The 15,370-nt window shown below is 40.8% G+C and overlaps 1 protein-coding gene across 3 annotated transcripts in view; it reads right to left on the bottom strand.

The window, feature by feature from the left end:
• The window catches only part of NT5C2 (5'-nucleotidase, cytosolic II), a 59,310-nt gene that overhangs the window by 19,351 nt on the left and 24,589 nt on the right, over window positions 1-15,370 (bottom strand). For all 3 annotated transcript variants that reach the window (XM_027900830.1, XM_027900831.1, XM_027900832.1), the window contains one exon: window positions 10,250-10,323. In XM_027900830.1, the coding sequence (XP_027756631.1) occupies window positions 10,250-10,323 (74 nt within the window). Of the gene's footprint in view, window positions 1-10,249; window positions 10,324-15,370 lie in introns of those variants that run through there.

The raw sequence follows: 15,370 nt of genomic DNA, 5'->3' as shown, positions 1-15,370 counted from the left end.
CAGTTAAGGACATACATGGGCAGGTGGAGAGCTAATATCCAGATTTATATGTCTCAGGCACAACATGCATAATTAAGCTTGTGCAAACACATTTCTGAAATTACACAAACCTGACTTAAAGAGAAGGATCAAACTGCTGCTCTGAATTACCACATAAATAATAATGCATGTATTAGAAACACATTTACATCAATGTTGTGCTGACAAAAAGGGCTTAGTTAAAGCCTTGAGGACCAAGATCCCCTTTTACAACCCCATCTCCTGTAATAGTAAAAGTATCTATGTATCCTGCCTAAACAATGTCTGCCAAATGAGACCCTAGATTGGTGTCCCAAAACAGGATAGATCTATCCGCAGAGCTCTCCATTCTGTCAGTATGGACACAGTCCCTGCACGCAGCTGAGCATTTAGTGCTCACTACACTGTGTCTGTGACAGTCGCCCCTCCATGATCAACCACACTGCTGGCTATTTCACATAAGCACCAAATACTCACTGCCTGCCACTTCTGATCACCTGACCTGCAACTCCAGCTGAGAATCCTAAGGGAAACAGCGAGTGACCAGTCCTGGAGGTGTTTGGGACACTGGACTTAATTTAAAAAAAAAAAAAAAAAAAACCACTGAAGCAACAATACCAATTAAATGTACTAGGGAGTGTTGGGCAGGCATTTCACACACTGCCATAGTTTGAGGAAAGTCTATTTCAGCTGTAGGGCCAAAGGTCTGAAATCCTCAGAAATAACCAGATAGTGATGAATGCTATCTGCCCTCTATATAGTGAGCCTCCTTTCAGGGGATCTATCTGCATAACTTGTTAAAGAGCAATGCCAGTTTTCATATATAGTTAGAAAACAGGAGGATTTCTACTCTAGAATACTGATGACTTCAGCTCCTGTGATACAGGGCCTTTTCTAACCAGGGCCATATCGTCAGGCGCTGTCACTGAAACACAACAAAATGGAGATGGTAACATTTCAAGCTATGCTGCTCTCTATGTTAAAATAATTAATTACTTACACAGGAAGGAATCTGAAATGTCATGTTTCACACCTGGGTGTTAACCACCATCAGTTCTGACAGTGGAGTCAGACTGCTCAGCTCTGGTGGGAGCCCAGACTCACGCCTGGCTTGCACAGCCTGGCAAGGTGCTGCCGTTTAGCACTGGAAATCAAGCAGAGCAGTTTCTTTTCCATGAGAACTGTAAACCCTGCAGAGGTACCTGTACTGTGGGACCCTCCACAATCCGCTCAGCTGGCTTGGCAGTCCCAGGAGTAGGGATAAGCACAAACCTCCAGTTCCCTCTGCCTTGCATTTCTCTTTCCAAATACCCATCAAATGTTACCTCAACTTCTGCCAGGGCCACTGCAGGCCTTTCGCTTCACAGTATCCTCACAGGACATGAAGGGAAAAATGTACACTCGTGTTTAAAGCCCTGGGGTGTACAGTACTAGTTTAGGTTCATCTCTGCCCACACAAACACGCGCCCTGTGTGCAGGGCAATGCAGTCCAACACCTTTGTGTTGTGCTGACCTAGGAGCTCAGTGCCTGTAAACAAACTGACAAAGTGGTAAACATGCCTAATTGTAACCGCAAGAAACCCCAAATGAAACCCATGGGACAACTCATATGTTTTCAATTAGGAACGCGGTGAATCGCTGACTTGCCACTTGTTTACAAACTCAGCTGAACTGTGACCGTAAAGGACTTGTCAAAATGAGTTGAAAAACAGGCAGCAACAGACCCCAGTCCTCCTGACTCTTGGGGTTTGCTTTTAAGCACCAAACCATAAACGAAAATGCATTGTATTATGCAAAGCAGAATTGTAGCATTTCACCCTATATTTAAATTTTTGTACTATTAAACAAACAAAATAGCTAGCAACGTTATGCCTTGTCTCTTTGAATTTTCAGTCTTTCAATCTAAATGAGAAGAAACTGCTGTCATAATGAGTATAATTCTCATTTATCCAAAGAAAACTTTTCAAACACAGAAGTGATCTGTGTAATAAGACAAAGCTGAGCTTTAAGCAGACTTATTTATTTATGTGCTTCCTATATTTAATTAAAAATTATGTATTTGTAGTGATCAGCAACCAATACCTTGACAAAACCTCCAGCTGCATCCCAGGATACTTCTGTACACTCTACACACAAGCTGCTCTGCCGAGCTAGATCCTGCACTTACGTCTTTGCAGCCACAGGTGTTTTTGACAGTAATCTGATAAAAGGAACTAAGGCAAGGGTCACTAATCATCAGAGGGTTGAATCTTTTGCATCTGAGCTCCAGTGGGTGCCCAGCCCCCTTCTCTGATGATGCCAAACACAGGCTGCGGGTGGAAACCAGCACTCACCTGCAGAGCAGCACCAAGGCTCTGCAGTCCCCAGCTGCAGCAGAGCCCAGGAAGCAGCTACGCACCCACTGCAGCCAAAGAGCAATGGAAAATTCCTTACCTCTGATGCTCCTGCAAACATCCCCAAGTGCACAGCACAGCTTTCAGCTCTAAAACCTCTAACCTGGAACTCTATCAGCTCCTGTTCTCCTGCTCTGCATGCTAAAAGGATATGTAAAGACAGGATTTGTTGTTGCTTCAAGGACTGCCACGGCACTGTATGTTCAGCTTTGCTGTGAATTGCTGGGTCTACAGTTTAGGTTGTTTTTAGTGCTGCATTTCTACTTGTTTTAAAAACAAGTGTTGTCAAGTATCATCAGCTTTAACTCTTCCCAAAGCAGGCTTATTAGTGCTCTCATTGGTAAATTCCAGATATTTTTAGCTTTCTGCTGCTGCACTTTGTCTTCGATGTAACAAAGATTTGTGCTGTTTGGATATGCCTCAGAGGCTGGCAAAACAGAGCTTAGTGTTGGAAAGATTTCTTCTGCTGAATCGAAATGCGTGCCTTGAGGTTAACAACAGGAGCACTGAGGTCACATTTTGCATGTTGAGAGAAGAAATTCAGAAAGATTCTGCATTTTAAGGAAACTTCATTTTGTTATTTCAGTAGTTGGTATAACTTTCCTTTGAACTAGAGTAATATTTTAAAGATGAATACCTGGATTTTTACAGGATTTTTTTATAGTTTCCCTGACACAAGAGAATCTTTTTTTGTACCTAACAAGTGGCCTTCACAATTTACCTCTCTCAGAGCCCACTGGGAGCTATAATCCCATACTGGAAATATCCCTGCATTTCCATGGAAACAAACTCTTGTGCCAAAACACGGGCTTAGTTCTTCAATGAAGACTTATGAACAGGGAAGAAATAGGTATATGGTCTTCAAGTTTAAATATAATTTCCTAGCATCTAAAAATAAGAAAGAAATTACTTAAGAGTACAGTAGCCATTAATATACTATCTCTAAGATATTACTCAGGTGTATCAGTGTCCAAACAGATCCACCTTCTTATTTTTCTCACTTAAGAGAGTGAGCCTCCAAAGCTGCTTTACACTTACTTTGTTTAACACTGTGCACCTGAGCTTAGATGCAGCACAAGTGCCCGCCCTGGCAAGAAGCCACTTACATCAGTTTTTCGGTTGTGTGCTAAAATAAGGCATTCACAAAGCAATAGCACACATGTGATCTCAGAGTTAAAGCCTTCTGTACTCTCAGCTTTGGTTCCTCCAAGAGAGTAAGCTGTTTGAGTCATCACAACGGTATTTGCAACTTAATAGTACTTCTGTATTAAGATTACTAGATAAGGGGGTCTATTAGACTGAAAAAAACCCTCCCTATTTACAGCCATCTGGCAAAGACAAGAGATGGCTGTTGGTATACTAACAGCCTGCTGACCCAGCTTGATGTTATTATCATGTTTTTAAGAGCAAGAAAACAGAATACAGCAGCTTTTGAAACTTTCCTTGCACTGTGAAGACTCGTTCTTTCAGCAGCTTCTGTTTATCACTCTGATTCCTCAAGAATCCACAGACAGCAGATTAGCAGTTTGTCAGTCGGTGATTTACTGGGACAGAGCAAGCAACACATGCTTTCTCCACTCCCCATTCCCAACGCCAGCACGTGAGATCCCACAGCTCCAGACCTCGGTTTGCTCATTACACAGCTTTAAATGGTCAACTCTGAAGAGCAGCAGCTCAAAGAGAGCGGGGACAATAGCCACTGCACTGGTATTTGAAAAGACATCCAGCTCAAAGCATACTCGGAACAACTTAGCTTCTCCATCTGCCTTTAGCTTTAAAGCACTAATGGCTAAACCAGACTCTGAAATCTGCAAAATCTGCACCTGTCAAGCTGGCAAGGCGCAAATATGAAAATGCAGACAGCAGATGTGAAATAGTCAGGGCATCTCTCAGTTTTGGCTAGGACAGTTGGAAGGCTACTGTTGCACATTTACCGATTCCCTTCTTTAGCCACCACGCTATTTCTGAATAACATAAAGAACTCCATTATCCAGTGAACTGGGAAAGAAGCAAAACTGCTTAGTATCTCCCCAAAAGAGCCTCAAAGCCTGCAGTCTTTACATAATGATAAAACAAAAGGTAAACCCTTAACCTAAGCAGGAGAGCCTCATTAGAACATTTGCATTGGAGTCCAGTACCAATAAACAGATAGTAACAGCACCTAAACTGACATTCAGACACGTTGCACTTGTTTACATTACAAGCTCAGCAGTATTTTAAGTATTCAGTTCAAACTTTCATGTGTAAAACTCCCACGTTTATACTTGGGTTTTTCATTTGTGCAATCCAGAAATTTTTTTATACAAGGTATAAATTCATTAGTTCCATTTCTCCGTTGTGGAAACTGAAACACAAGAAACTGATACAACCCAGCTACAGTAAAAATACCAAATGGATTGAAGAACCAGTTCTCGATTCAGCTGTCACCTTTTCTCCCAGATCACATGCAGCAGCAAGCCAATCCTACCGTCTGGCTGAGTGGATCTTTTCCTCAACAAGTAAAGAAAAGCATTTCAAAAATAAGGTGAGGGTGTGAATAGTTTTCCTCTCTTCTAGATTGCAAGGATGGCTTAGACACAAACACCTACTTGAGGAAGCAAAACCTGTTTATGCACGTTGCACTTTGGAGTCAGTTGGGAAAGACTAAAGCTGTCTTTCCCATGTCTTTTCCCTTGTGATGAGAAGGGAAATGCTACAGTTGAAAGCATAAGCAATTTTGCAATAAAATTTTTGCAGTGCACCAAATCTTGGCATTAAGTTGGCAATGTTTCCAGGACACAAGCTCTATTCCAATCTGATTATGTTGCATTAATCACGTTTGCACACAATAAAACCAATATTTTTCAAGCCTCATTTCCCCTTCTTTTTATTGAGACAGTTTTCAGCAGCCAATGATAATTTTATTATCAATTTCTGGAGAACATGGAAGCAGCAATGAATTGAGCACACAAAAAGCATTCCAAATGAAAGCATCCTGTCTACTGATATTACCTCTTATCTACTTCAGAGACAAAAGATAAAACTTTCAACAAGGCTGTAACTTTTGGAGAAGGAGAACAGTCAACGAAGAATCTTTTCAAGCACAATTAAGTTTGTAATTCTTACTAATTCCCTCTCCATCTGCCAATGACCTGGTGTGAAATTACAGCCAGTTTGGGAACCCCACTGCTTTAGCTCTGCTCCTGTCAAAGGACATCTATCCATCACCTCATTGTGCAACCTGTCCCATTTAAGAGCTAGTAATGCCAAGGCCTCCTGCATTACTTGGATCCAGACCTACTAATTAAGTGCAGCTCACACTGAGTAGGAAGCAGCCAAATGAAATGCTGTGTGAAACCGATCTCTCTCTGCTGCATTTCCAAGGGGCACCACCAACTCTTAATCTCAGGTGAGTGTCGCGGTGGAGACTCCCTGCTGATGGACCTTTTTTTTTACTTCCTGCACTTAGCAGTAAACACAAAACAGACAGGGCTGTGAATCTCGTATTGCATGCAACATTCTCCTTTACCAAAGCATGGGCAGTTTTGACAGTACTAGCAAAAAAGGAAGGCAGACCAGAACTGTTACTGACTGCTGGTTTTCTGGCTGGTCAGGATGAATAAGCAGAGATGAATCATTCAGATAATAAAAGAAACTGCTATTTAGCAAACAAAAATGAACTGCAAAAGACCCTCAATATTTCTAATTTAAGGATTTAAACTGGAATTGTTCCAAAATTCTCAGTTCTGCCCTGACAGCAAACACAGCCCTTCATGAACATCCGGAGCCCCAGGTGTAACACCATTACTTCCCAAGGAGCAAAGGCACCCCGGGGAACTGCCACAGCCTCACTCCCTGTCTGGCAGGCAGCAAGGTCAGAGGCAGAAGGGCTGTGTAACATCACAGAAACTTGTCTTAACCTCTGCTAACAGCAAGGGCTGAAATAGCTGATGACTCTTGCTTGCGTCAAGCCCTCCAAGATTTTAAGCACAACTATTTAACTAAACACACAAACCACAGTCAAACCCTGCCGTTCTCCCTGCTCCTTCAACTTGCCTCCCGGTAACACCTAGCTTAAAAGAAACACTCTTTCATGTACTAAAAATGTGATTCCCAAACAGACTGAATAGGGGACAGCCAGCTTCATACATAACACATATTTCTGAGCCTCTTGTATTAGTGTATCCAGCACATTAACCTTAGAGAGATTTGGGAGTTTCCATACATGTAGCAGATCTTATTCACCCCATGAGGATACAACAGCAATCCTTTATGGGAAAACAAGGAATCTAAAACCTCTGAGAGTTATTTCAATTTGTTTTCATTTTATTTTCCCCACAGTGAAAATTAATTCTAGCTCTAGTCACAGTGACTACAAATTCAGCAACTTAAGATCCATCATTTCTCAGAAGAAAAGACTAAAAACTACAGGTTCTTCAAGACAAAAAAGACTCAGTTTACCCAACCCAACCATTAGCAGTATTTCTAAACTCTACGCAGGGAAAGAGACAAACACAATGAGAGAACATAGGGGTTATTTACAAAAATTAGGTTTAACCTAATTTTGAACTGAAAGCAAACAAAACCACTGTGGCAATGCTATATCAGACAGCCTTAAATTTTTTTTTTTCAATTCTGAGTTAAGTAGTCCTTTAATGTGATAGGTCTAAGAAATACTACTATGTAATACATACTATATAATAATGCATGAAATTTAATGTGCAATGTAACATGATGATACTAAAACTGCTCTCAGCTGGCAAGCTGACATTCTCAGACATGCTAGTAGTAGGACACACAATCACAGCAGCATGTGCGTAGTAGCTGTTACAATATACTCCAAAATGGAAATGCCACGTCCCAACCAAAATTAGATTATCCTAGAGGAAAAACAGCATTATTGTAAGCAGGTTTGTGTCCCTAAATTCATAAGGTACAAGAATAAAACTGTCTCAAGCTTCTAAAGTTCAAAGACATCAAATGATTCTGACTTCTCTGGTACTGAACCACCTCCTGAGGAAGACTTTTTATGCTATCAGTGATCACTGATTGGGAAGAAAAAAGAGAGATGAGTGACAGAGTACCTCTTTACGAGATAGGTAGTTGCAAAAAATCGTTTTTCTGAGATGTCAAAGCGTATGACTGTCAGCTATGGGATGAATGTCATCAGTCTGTATCTGATGTGAAAGCTCACAACAGAGAACTGGCAAAAAATGTGTCATATAGATTTTGGCAGGGTCAGTGACTCTGCCTGCCTTCAATCATTGAATAGGAAGAGTGTGTCTGGGATATTTTTAAACAACTTTACAGAAAAGTGACTTAGCAACGTCTGAAAGCACAAATGCAGAAAACTAGACTAGGAGCTGATCACACTGGAGATGCTTCTGCTCTTTTCCTTGGCCTATTTATGTATTTTGAATGGTCTCCAAAAGGCTTCTGCTCAGCTTGCACCATCTGGTATGTAGATACCATTTCCAGATGTTAAATTACAGATAAACTGGCTTTTTACATTGGTGGGGTTTTTTTCTTTTTTAAATCAAGACAAGTAGCACGTCCACATGAAAGGGTGGGTAAAGGACAAGGTGCTCAGACAGAAAACACAACAGGGTCGAATGAATGTACTACAACTTACTGCTGTAACATTCACCTGTCCCACTTCTTCATTTCATTTCCAATGCATCTGTTACAATTGTAATCATATTCCAACACTACACTCTTTAAAGCCCCTACACTGAATAAATATTTTTTCTTGTATGCAACAGTTATATATAGCAAATAATGGTCAGATAATAAAAGCTCACATGGTGACTAAGATATAAGAAACTAAACAGATAATTTGGTATGTTAATTTCCCAGTTGAGTGAAAAAAAGGGAAATAGTACTTACCAGGCATAATGCTTTTCATCTGCAAATGGCTTTCCAACCTAATTACATTCTCAGAACTCCTTGTAAAATGACCTGCAATTATTATCTCTTTTGTACTACAGAGGAAGTCACAGGTCAGTAGTTTATCCTGGAGTGGTCCAGATTTCCAGTTTTCTGCTCAGACCACATCCCATTTCTTTTTCTGCATCATACCCTGTCACTGAATTCCCCTGGAAGCACCGACTTTGCCTGCTTAACTGCAGCACTGTGATCTTACAGCCTTGGAAGCCCCAGGTTTTCATGTCCCAGGTACTGTTTTAGGATGTTTGAAGCATTCACATTTTTACCTCTCACCAAACCAAGCACTGTTTGGCGAATAACAACACATTTGCTCTGTGTTTACATGAACAAGCAACATTTGAGTAAAATGAACAGTTAGGTAAGTGAGGACAGTGCTGAAGCTCTCCTTCTGACAGGCTGAAAGTTAGCAACACACTTCATGCTCCACACCAGCCCCACTGAGACCACCTGAGTCCTTGGGAAGCGATGCCAGTTTGCAAAAGGCACAGAAGTTGTTTTTATGTTACTGAAGTGAAACCCACAACCTTTTTCTTTTCTTTTTTTTTTTTTTAAGTATTTTTCCTTGAACAACTGGTTTTCATGCAGTCCTTAAAGGCACTGTAACAAGGCTGTCACAGCTGGGAAACACAAACCGAAAGCACGTGCCTGCAATCACATCCAGCACAGATTAGTAACAACATACTTCATGACTTAAAATGGGGCAGAAGGTGTAAACAAATGTGTAAATAAGGTGTTGAGCAACCAAACCTTTTATATGTAACTACTTCCTCATGGATAGCTGCTTAAAAGAAGCGATCTAAATATAAACTGCAATTACCTGCCACAGTCTCCCAAACTGCTCCCTGCAGCATTGTGTTGAACCAGGAACCTACAGAAACCTTCCTGCCCTTCACTTAGCCTCTGACCCTGGCTCCTGTGACCCTCACACTGTCCCCAGCCACATTACTCATCTCTCATTCCCTCTCAGTACACAAAACCAGATGACCATAGCTGACATACTGCATTAACCTATTATTAGGTGACCCTGACACTCTACCTCGCACTTTCTCAGTTCATGCACACAACAGTTCTAAATTGAAATATCAAGGGTAATAGGAACTTTTTGTCCACGACCCTGGAAATGGTAATCAGCAAGAAGGCAGGATTGTACAGGACATCCACAGTGACAGCCCGTGTGATTTCATAACCTAGCAAAGTGGAAGCGAGCTTTTTATCTCTTCCTTCCTTAAAATACATGCAAGTCTGACTATGCAGAAAATGGTAGCTTTATCCCCTCTCATCAAAAGTCTCAGCAACTTGCCTGTTGAGTAACTGAAAGATGGAGAAGCCATGCAAACAATTTTATGAAACTAATCAATTACACAATCTCCCAAAGCTTATCTGTCACAAAGAATGGGCAAAGCTTTCTAAATTAACTAGTTCAGCTGACACAAGGCACTTCCCCTGCCATGCCTCTTCTGAAAACGAGTCATTGATGTGGCCAACCGAGAAAGGGAAGGAGAAAAACCTATTCAAAAAAATGACCTTCCCAGGACACAGGAGAACGTGCTGGCTAAAGGTGTAGCTGCTGTATGCACAAAGGATAGAAGAAATCACCCTGTTATTCAAAGCCAAGCATGCACAAGGAGCATTATCAAAATATAGTGGAATCTAAGGAAGAAATCAGACTTATCAAGCTTTAGTTTCCTTAAGACACCCATAATCATTTGAAACTGTATGACAGTAACATGGCTTGTGACAAAAATTTAAGGGAAACACCTAAAATAAAAGTGCAATGAATAGTGAAAGATGTATTTGCTAATAGAAAAAGCACCTGCTAAATGGTGTAGCCCCCAACAGTAACTGTTTTTTGCTCAGCAAGAGGCAATATTAAAAACTAAGTCAGTGATCAAAGAAATTAAGAAGATACTCACCAGCAAGTGTATAATCCATATCAAAACCAAAGCACTTTATCTTTTCCATGGCTAAACTTCTGTTTACAAAGACCCTGAAAAGAGAGACGAAATACCACCATAGGTATAAGGATTTTCAAAATACTCATGTTTGAGAACAAATACATTTTGCCAGCTGTCAGGATGTCTGGCTCTCGTAGGTCAAAATCAGAAAATATACCTGAAAACAGAGGCAAGTCCCATTTTTTGCCATGAGTCCTCCTGAAGCAAAGCCATGACTTTGCAGAGTTATTCTAATTATTGGTGTGTGCTGTCCAAAGACATACACGCATGCATGCACACACACACACGGCTTTGCATGTGACCTGCAAAAATTCCTAAGAATAGAAGTGCAAAATCTCCTGAAGCAGAATTCAGACCTCAAAGGATACAAATCTGGAAGCAGTGGCTGCAAAGCAATGTAATTTGCATAATAAAAACAACAAGGTAACAAGGAAAATAACATAAAATAATACTTCTGTGAATAAATTCACATTTGAGTCCTCTTTGGAACTATATCTGGAAATTCAAAGCAGATCTAAAGGTACCTGTTACCACATTTACACTAACAGCATTAAAACAATAAATAAACAAATAAATAAATACACAATAAAAACCTTTAATAAAGTTCTGAAAAAAAGCAAATAGGAAAAATTTTCATACATAAGAATATGCCATTTCTATTGCAAAAATTTTTCTTTTTATTTATAACTCCTCTGCAACTCATTTACAAAACTGATATTTTTTTAATTCTACTTTTACTATTAATGCTATGGCAATGAGAATCTAAGCTGAATACTTCTAGGACCTTTTGGATAACAACATTTTAATACATCATACTCAATTTAGTTCAAGTAAATAACATGGTAAAGAAATAGGTCAGAGAACACAACAAAAGCTTCTCTTGATTCCTGTTCCAACTACGAGAGTAACTAAGCTGCTTATGTTTCCCTAGAACTTTAAACCATATAGCAGATCTGTAATTCTACAGGACTTCTTTCCACTGTCTGTCTTATCTGAACTTTAAGAACAAGAGTCAGAACTCATCTGAGGGAGGGAAGCTGAGCTTTTCAACACCCGTCTCAGACAGAAATCCCATGTACCGCTTGAGCTGTGATGCCAAGACAAAATTCCCCAGCATGAGAAAAGTCCCAGAGCCTTCACTTGTACTCCGATTTCAGTATGTGAAAATTCTCCAAATATTTAGTAAGTGCACTGCCCTCAGCGGAGTAATTATCCTCTTAAAATCCGCAATCGGCAGCCCTGCCGTGTAGGAGGAGCGGCGCGGGGACAGCAATGGAGACGGCAAGTGCACAGCCAAGCACCCGTGCGTTCTGAAAAGCTGAAAAAAGGCACCGGGAGATTCTCCTCCGCACGCACGTTCCGGGCAGGTGGCCGGCATAACGTGCCCGTTTCACTGCCCCGTCAATCCACAGCTCGGATTTTAACAGCAAACCGCCAACATCAAACTATCGTGCTTGTATGCGAGTCCTCTTACCTCATCTCTCACTGATGTGCTCCTCGCTTAGTTCGCAGCAGTCTGATTCATCTACTTGTCTGAATCATGTTACAGAATTCCTTTAAAGCTTCCCTGGTACCGATGCAATTTTGCTTGGATCTGATTTGACTTCAGAAGATCATTATGTCTGAACCAAGCCCTAAAGCACTGTATATCTTCTTGGACAGTGTTCTAGAAAACACATCTGTGGCTAATTTAACCAGTCACTGGATATGGTTGTTGTTCCACACAAATCCACTTGGAATACAGTTTCTCTGGCAATAGTATACTTTCCCCCTAACCTTACACACTCTCTCTGGGAGTCACTGTTTCCTGGCAAAGTGCCTGCCTTTGACAATGGGGCTTGTCACTGAGGGGCCTTGGAGGTTATAGATGACGCTCTTTTCTAATAGATTTATGTATTACCTAAACAAGATAAAGTGATGGGCTAAAAACTGGAAACTGGTAAAGAAATGACTTTTGGAAATATGAGATGGGCTTATAATTCACTAAAATCCTCTCCTGAAATAGCTGGCTTTTGAGGAGGTGGAGCAAATTATCCAAATCTGCAGTTTGAATCCATGTTTATCTTTTAACATGGAGATAGCTCTGATTTACAAGAGGCCAATGTGAAATGCTATTTATACTAAACACAGTCTCATACTTTGTATAACGAGTATGATTACGTGCTGCTGCTGATGCCAGGAAGCATTATTTATTAGCTAATTCAAGCACATAATTTGTGCTTGCTTGTTTCTGACAGTATAAGAGCTTTAAGAAGGAATCACATTCCTCTGGGAGACATTAGCAACACTTTTTGCCTAACCTGCAGAGTCCAGTTCTGCTCTTGGCTTAACCCCCGGAACACAGTTTTCTGACTGCCTAATCAGGACAGGAATAAGAAGGAAAATTTAAGGAAGTTCAGAAGAACATTCCTGAATTGCAACATTTAGGAAGTCACCCAAATGAGGACAAAACCCACAAGTACTAAGACAGAGCTGAATGCGCTTATAAAAACGTTACTACGGCAGTGCCTGTGAAAGGCAAAAACAAGGGAGCTGTGACCCAAGAGATCTCTTCCAGTCCAGCCTGTCTATGTTTAGATGATGACGACACCGAACTGACCAAAAACCGTGGAAAGATCTCTAAGCCTCTGACAGTTTTTCATTGCTTGTTTTTATAGTATTTACAAACTGTCCCAGGGACTAAAAAAAAACCAAACCAGCACACACTGATCCCAGCACAAGTTGATACTGGAGATCTGGAAATGTTTACTGAATGCAATGAAACAAACAACATCTATTAGCATATTTTTGTTCCAAAATAAGTCTTAGGACTGAAACACAAAAATGACTATACCAGCCCCCTCTTGGTAACAGCTGGCAAAGATCTCTCTTTCTCCATTAGTTTGTAAATATTGTCTATGACCTAGAATTTGCATATGGCAGGGTCTAATCATGCCCCAACAGTGTTCAGGACCTGGCAGATTTCAAGGCATCCTACAGACTGTTCTGACACAGTAATTACTTCACCCACCAGTGCTGGAATGAAACACCAGCAAATATTTAAAAAAGCTAAAGAAGGCTATTACACAACACATTCAGGAGAGGAAACGAGAACACTTTAATCAATTTAAACTTGCATACGCCTTGGCAGATTAAATGGCAGACTACACAGTGGCAAAAAAAAAATTGAACAGATTTCAGTTCTCTTGTGAAGGCCCAGACAAATACTGGGGTATTTTGTAGGTACTCAGGACCTCACCTTTTAATCCTGGTAAAGACACCTCTCATGCATAGTGCTCCCCTACACACAAGGGACTAAGCAGGTACTTACAAATATTTACTCTCCGAAACTGACCAGCTTAATTCAGGAGCTTTACTCAAAGTAGTAAACATCTGCAGTATCCCAGAAACTGAAGATAAAAAGTTGAGATCAAATAACCAGGACAGTTTCTGGGAAGAGCCAGGTGCTTCTCAGAAGCTGCAGACTTAGCCCATTTCAAAGCTGTTCCTGAGTCCTAACTGAAGGTAAACTCACCTTGATGACAAGAATACTGGTCAAATCAGAATCACAGAATGGTTTGGGTTCGAAGGGATCTTAAAGATCATCACATTCCAACCCCCTTGCCATGGGCAGGGACACTTTTCACCAGATCAGGTTACTCAAAACCCCATCCAACCTGACATTGTGTCTGTTGGCTACAAAGATGTAATGTCTCCTCAGAAGACATGGTATAGAGAAATGACAAGAGTTGCTTTTAGTGACTATAAAGCAAAAGCAACATGAGACCCTAAGAACCACCTGAGAGAAAAGATCCTCTGGTCTTGAAAGTAAAAGATGACATAAGTTTTTTACAGCTCATTTAGAAAAATAAAAATCAAAGAAGCTTCCAGATTACAAACAGTAGAGATGATGTCAGAATAAGAGGAAAACTAAAATGACCCAACATTTTTAGGTGAGGAAGTTTCAATCTAGAATAATTTTTCCACTTGCCACAATCAGAAGAAGTCATACTTTCCCTTCCCCTGAGTTTTTTTCCATTCAGAAAATAGTCACTTTAACTAAGAGCACTGGAGTTAAAAATTAAGCTGGTCTAAAAATTTAACAGCCCAGGGCAGTAAGACAAAGCAAACTGCAGGCACAGCATGAGAACACTCTCTGGATTCCTTGTGCTGAGAGGAAGAGGTGGGTATTGCCTCAACCCAGCTCCACAAATGTCTGCACCCAGAGCACCTCCTAAACAGGACACTGCCTTTCTCCTGCCTCCATCCTTTCCTAATGAAATCCCAAGCTTTACATTTCTGCTTTGAGCAATATCCCTGTGAGTTTCCTACATTTTGCACTCCCTGTGTGGTGTGGCTGGAGTGACCCAAGGTGTGGAGTTTGTGGGGAAGGCGATTGAGGGACCACATTCCAGTTCCACGGGCTCCCTGAGCCAGCACAGGGCACAGCTGGGACTGGGGAGCAGTGCCTGGACTTGGGGTGGCTTAGCCTGGCACAGATCCACACCTTTAGAAAAATGGACTTGAGGAGCTGTTTTAGGGAAACCTTGAGGCATGTTTCCTCCCTCAAAGATTAAACCCTGCAGCTTGGCCACAGCAGAAGGCTCTCAATGATTACAGTATTTATTTTTTTTTTGAGCTCTATGGATTGTGCTGGGTAAGAGAAAAATATGTTATATTGCAAGGAAGAAGGAACTGCTGAGCATGCATTAGGGGAGTCACACAGCCCTGATATCCTCAACACTGAAATTCACAATCCTTTATGTTTTTACTAGAGAACTGATCTTGGTTTTGTTACTGCTTTTGCCAATCAATTCTGAAGCAAGAACCTAAATCCTGACTCTTCTCAAGTAACACTGGAGAGGAGCAAATACAGAGAGGGAGAAATGTTTCTATATTATTTGTGCAAAATCTTAAAAGAATTCTGTGCCCTGTATGAAATTTGCATGTATAACAGTCTTGTAGTTTGACCAACAAAATAAACAAAATGCACAGAACTTTACAACTAAGGAGAAACTTGGCACATGGCTCACAATTCCTCATTGCGAGAAAATGAAAATGAATGTGAGGCAACGTTTCTGGAACAGAGCACTTTATAAT

The sequence above is a fragment of the Empidonax traillii genome, unplaced genomic scaffold (assembly GCF_003031625.1).
Source record: "Empidonax traillii isolate 1590-97213 ecotype Southwest subspecies unplaced genomic scaffold, ASM303162v1 scaffold752:size306384, whole genome shotgun sequence".
Classification (NCBI taxonomy): Eukaryota; Metazoa; Chordata; class Aves; order Passeriformes; family Tyrannidae; genus Empidonax; species Empidonax traillii.
The sequence above is the reverse complement of the archived record's forward strand: the minus strand, read 5'-3'. Positions and strand labels throughout refer to the sequence as shown.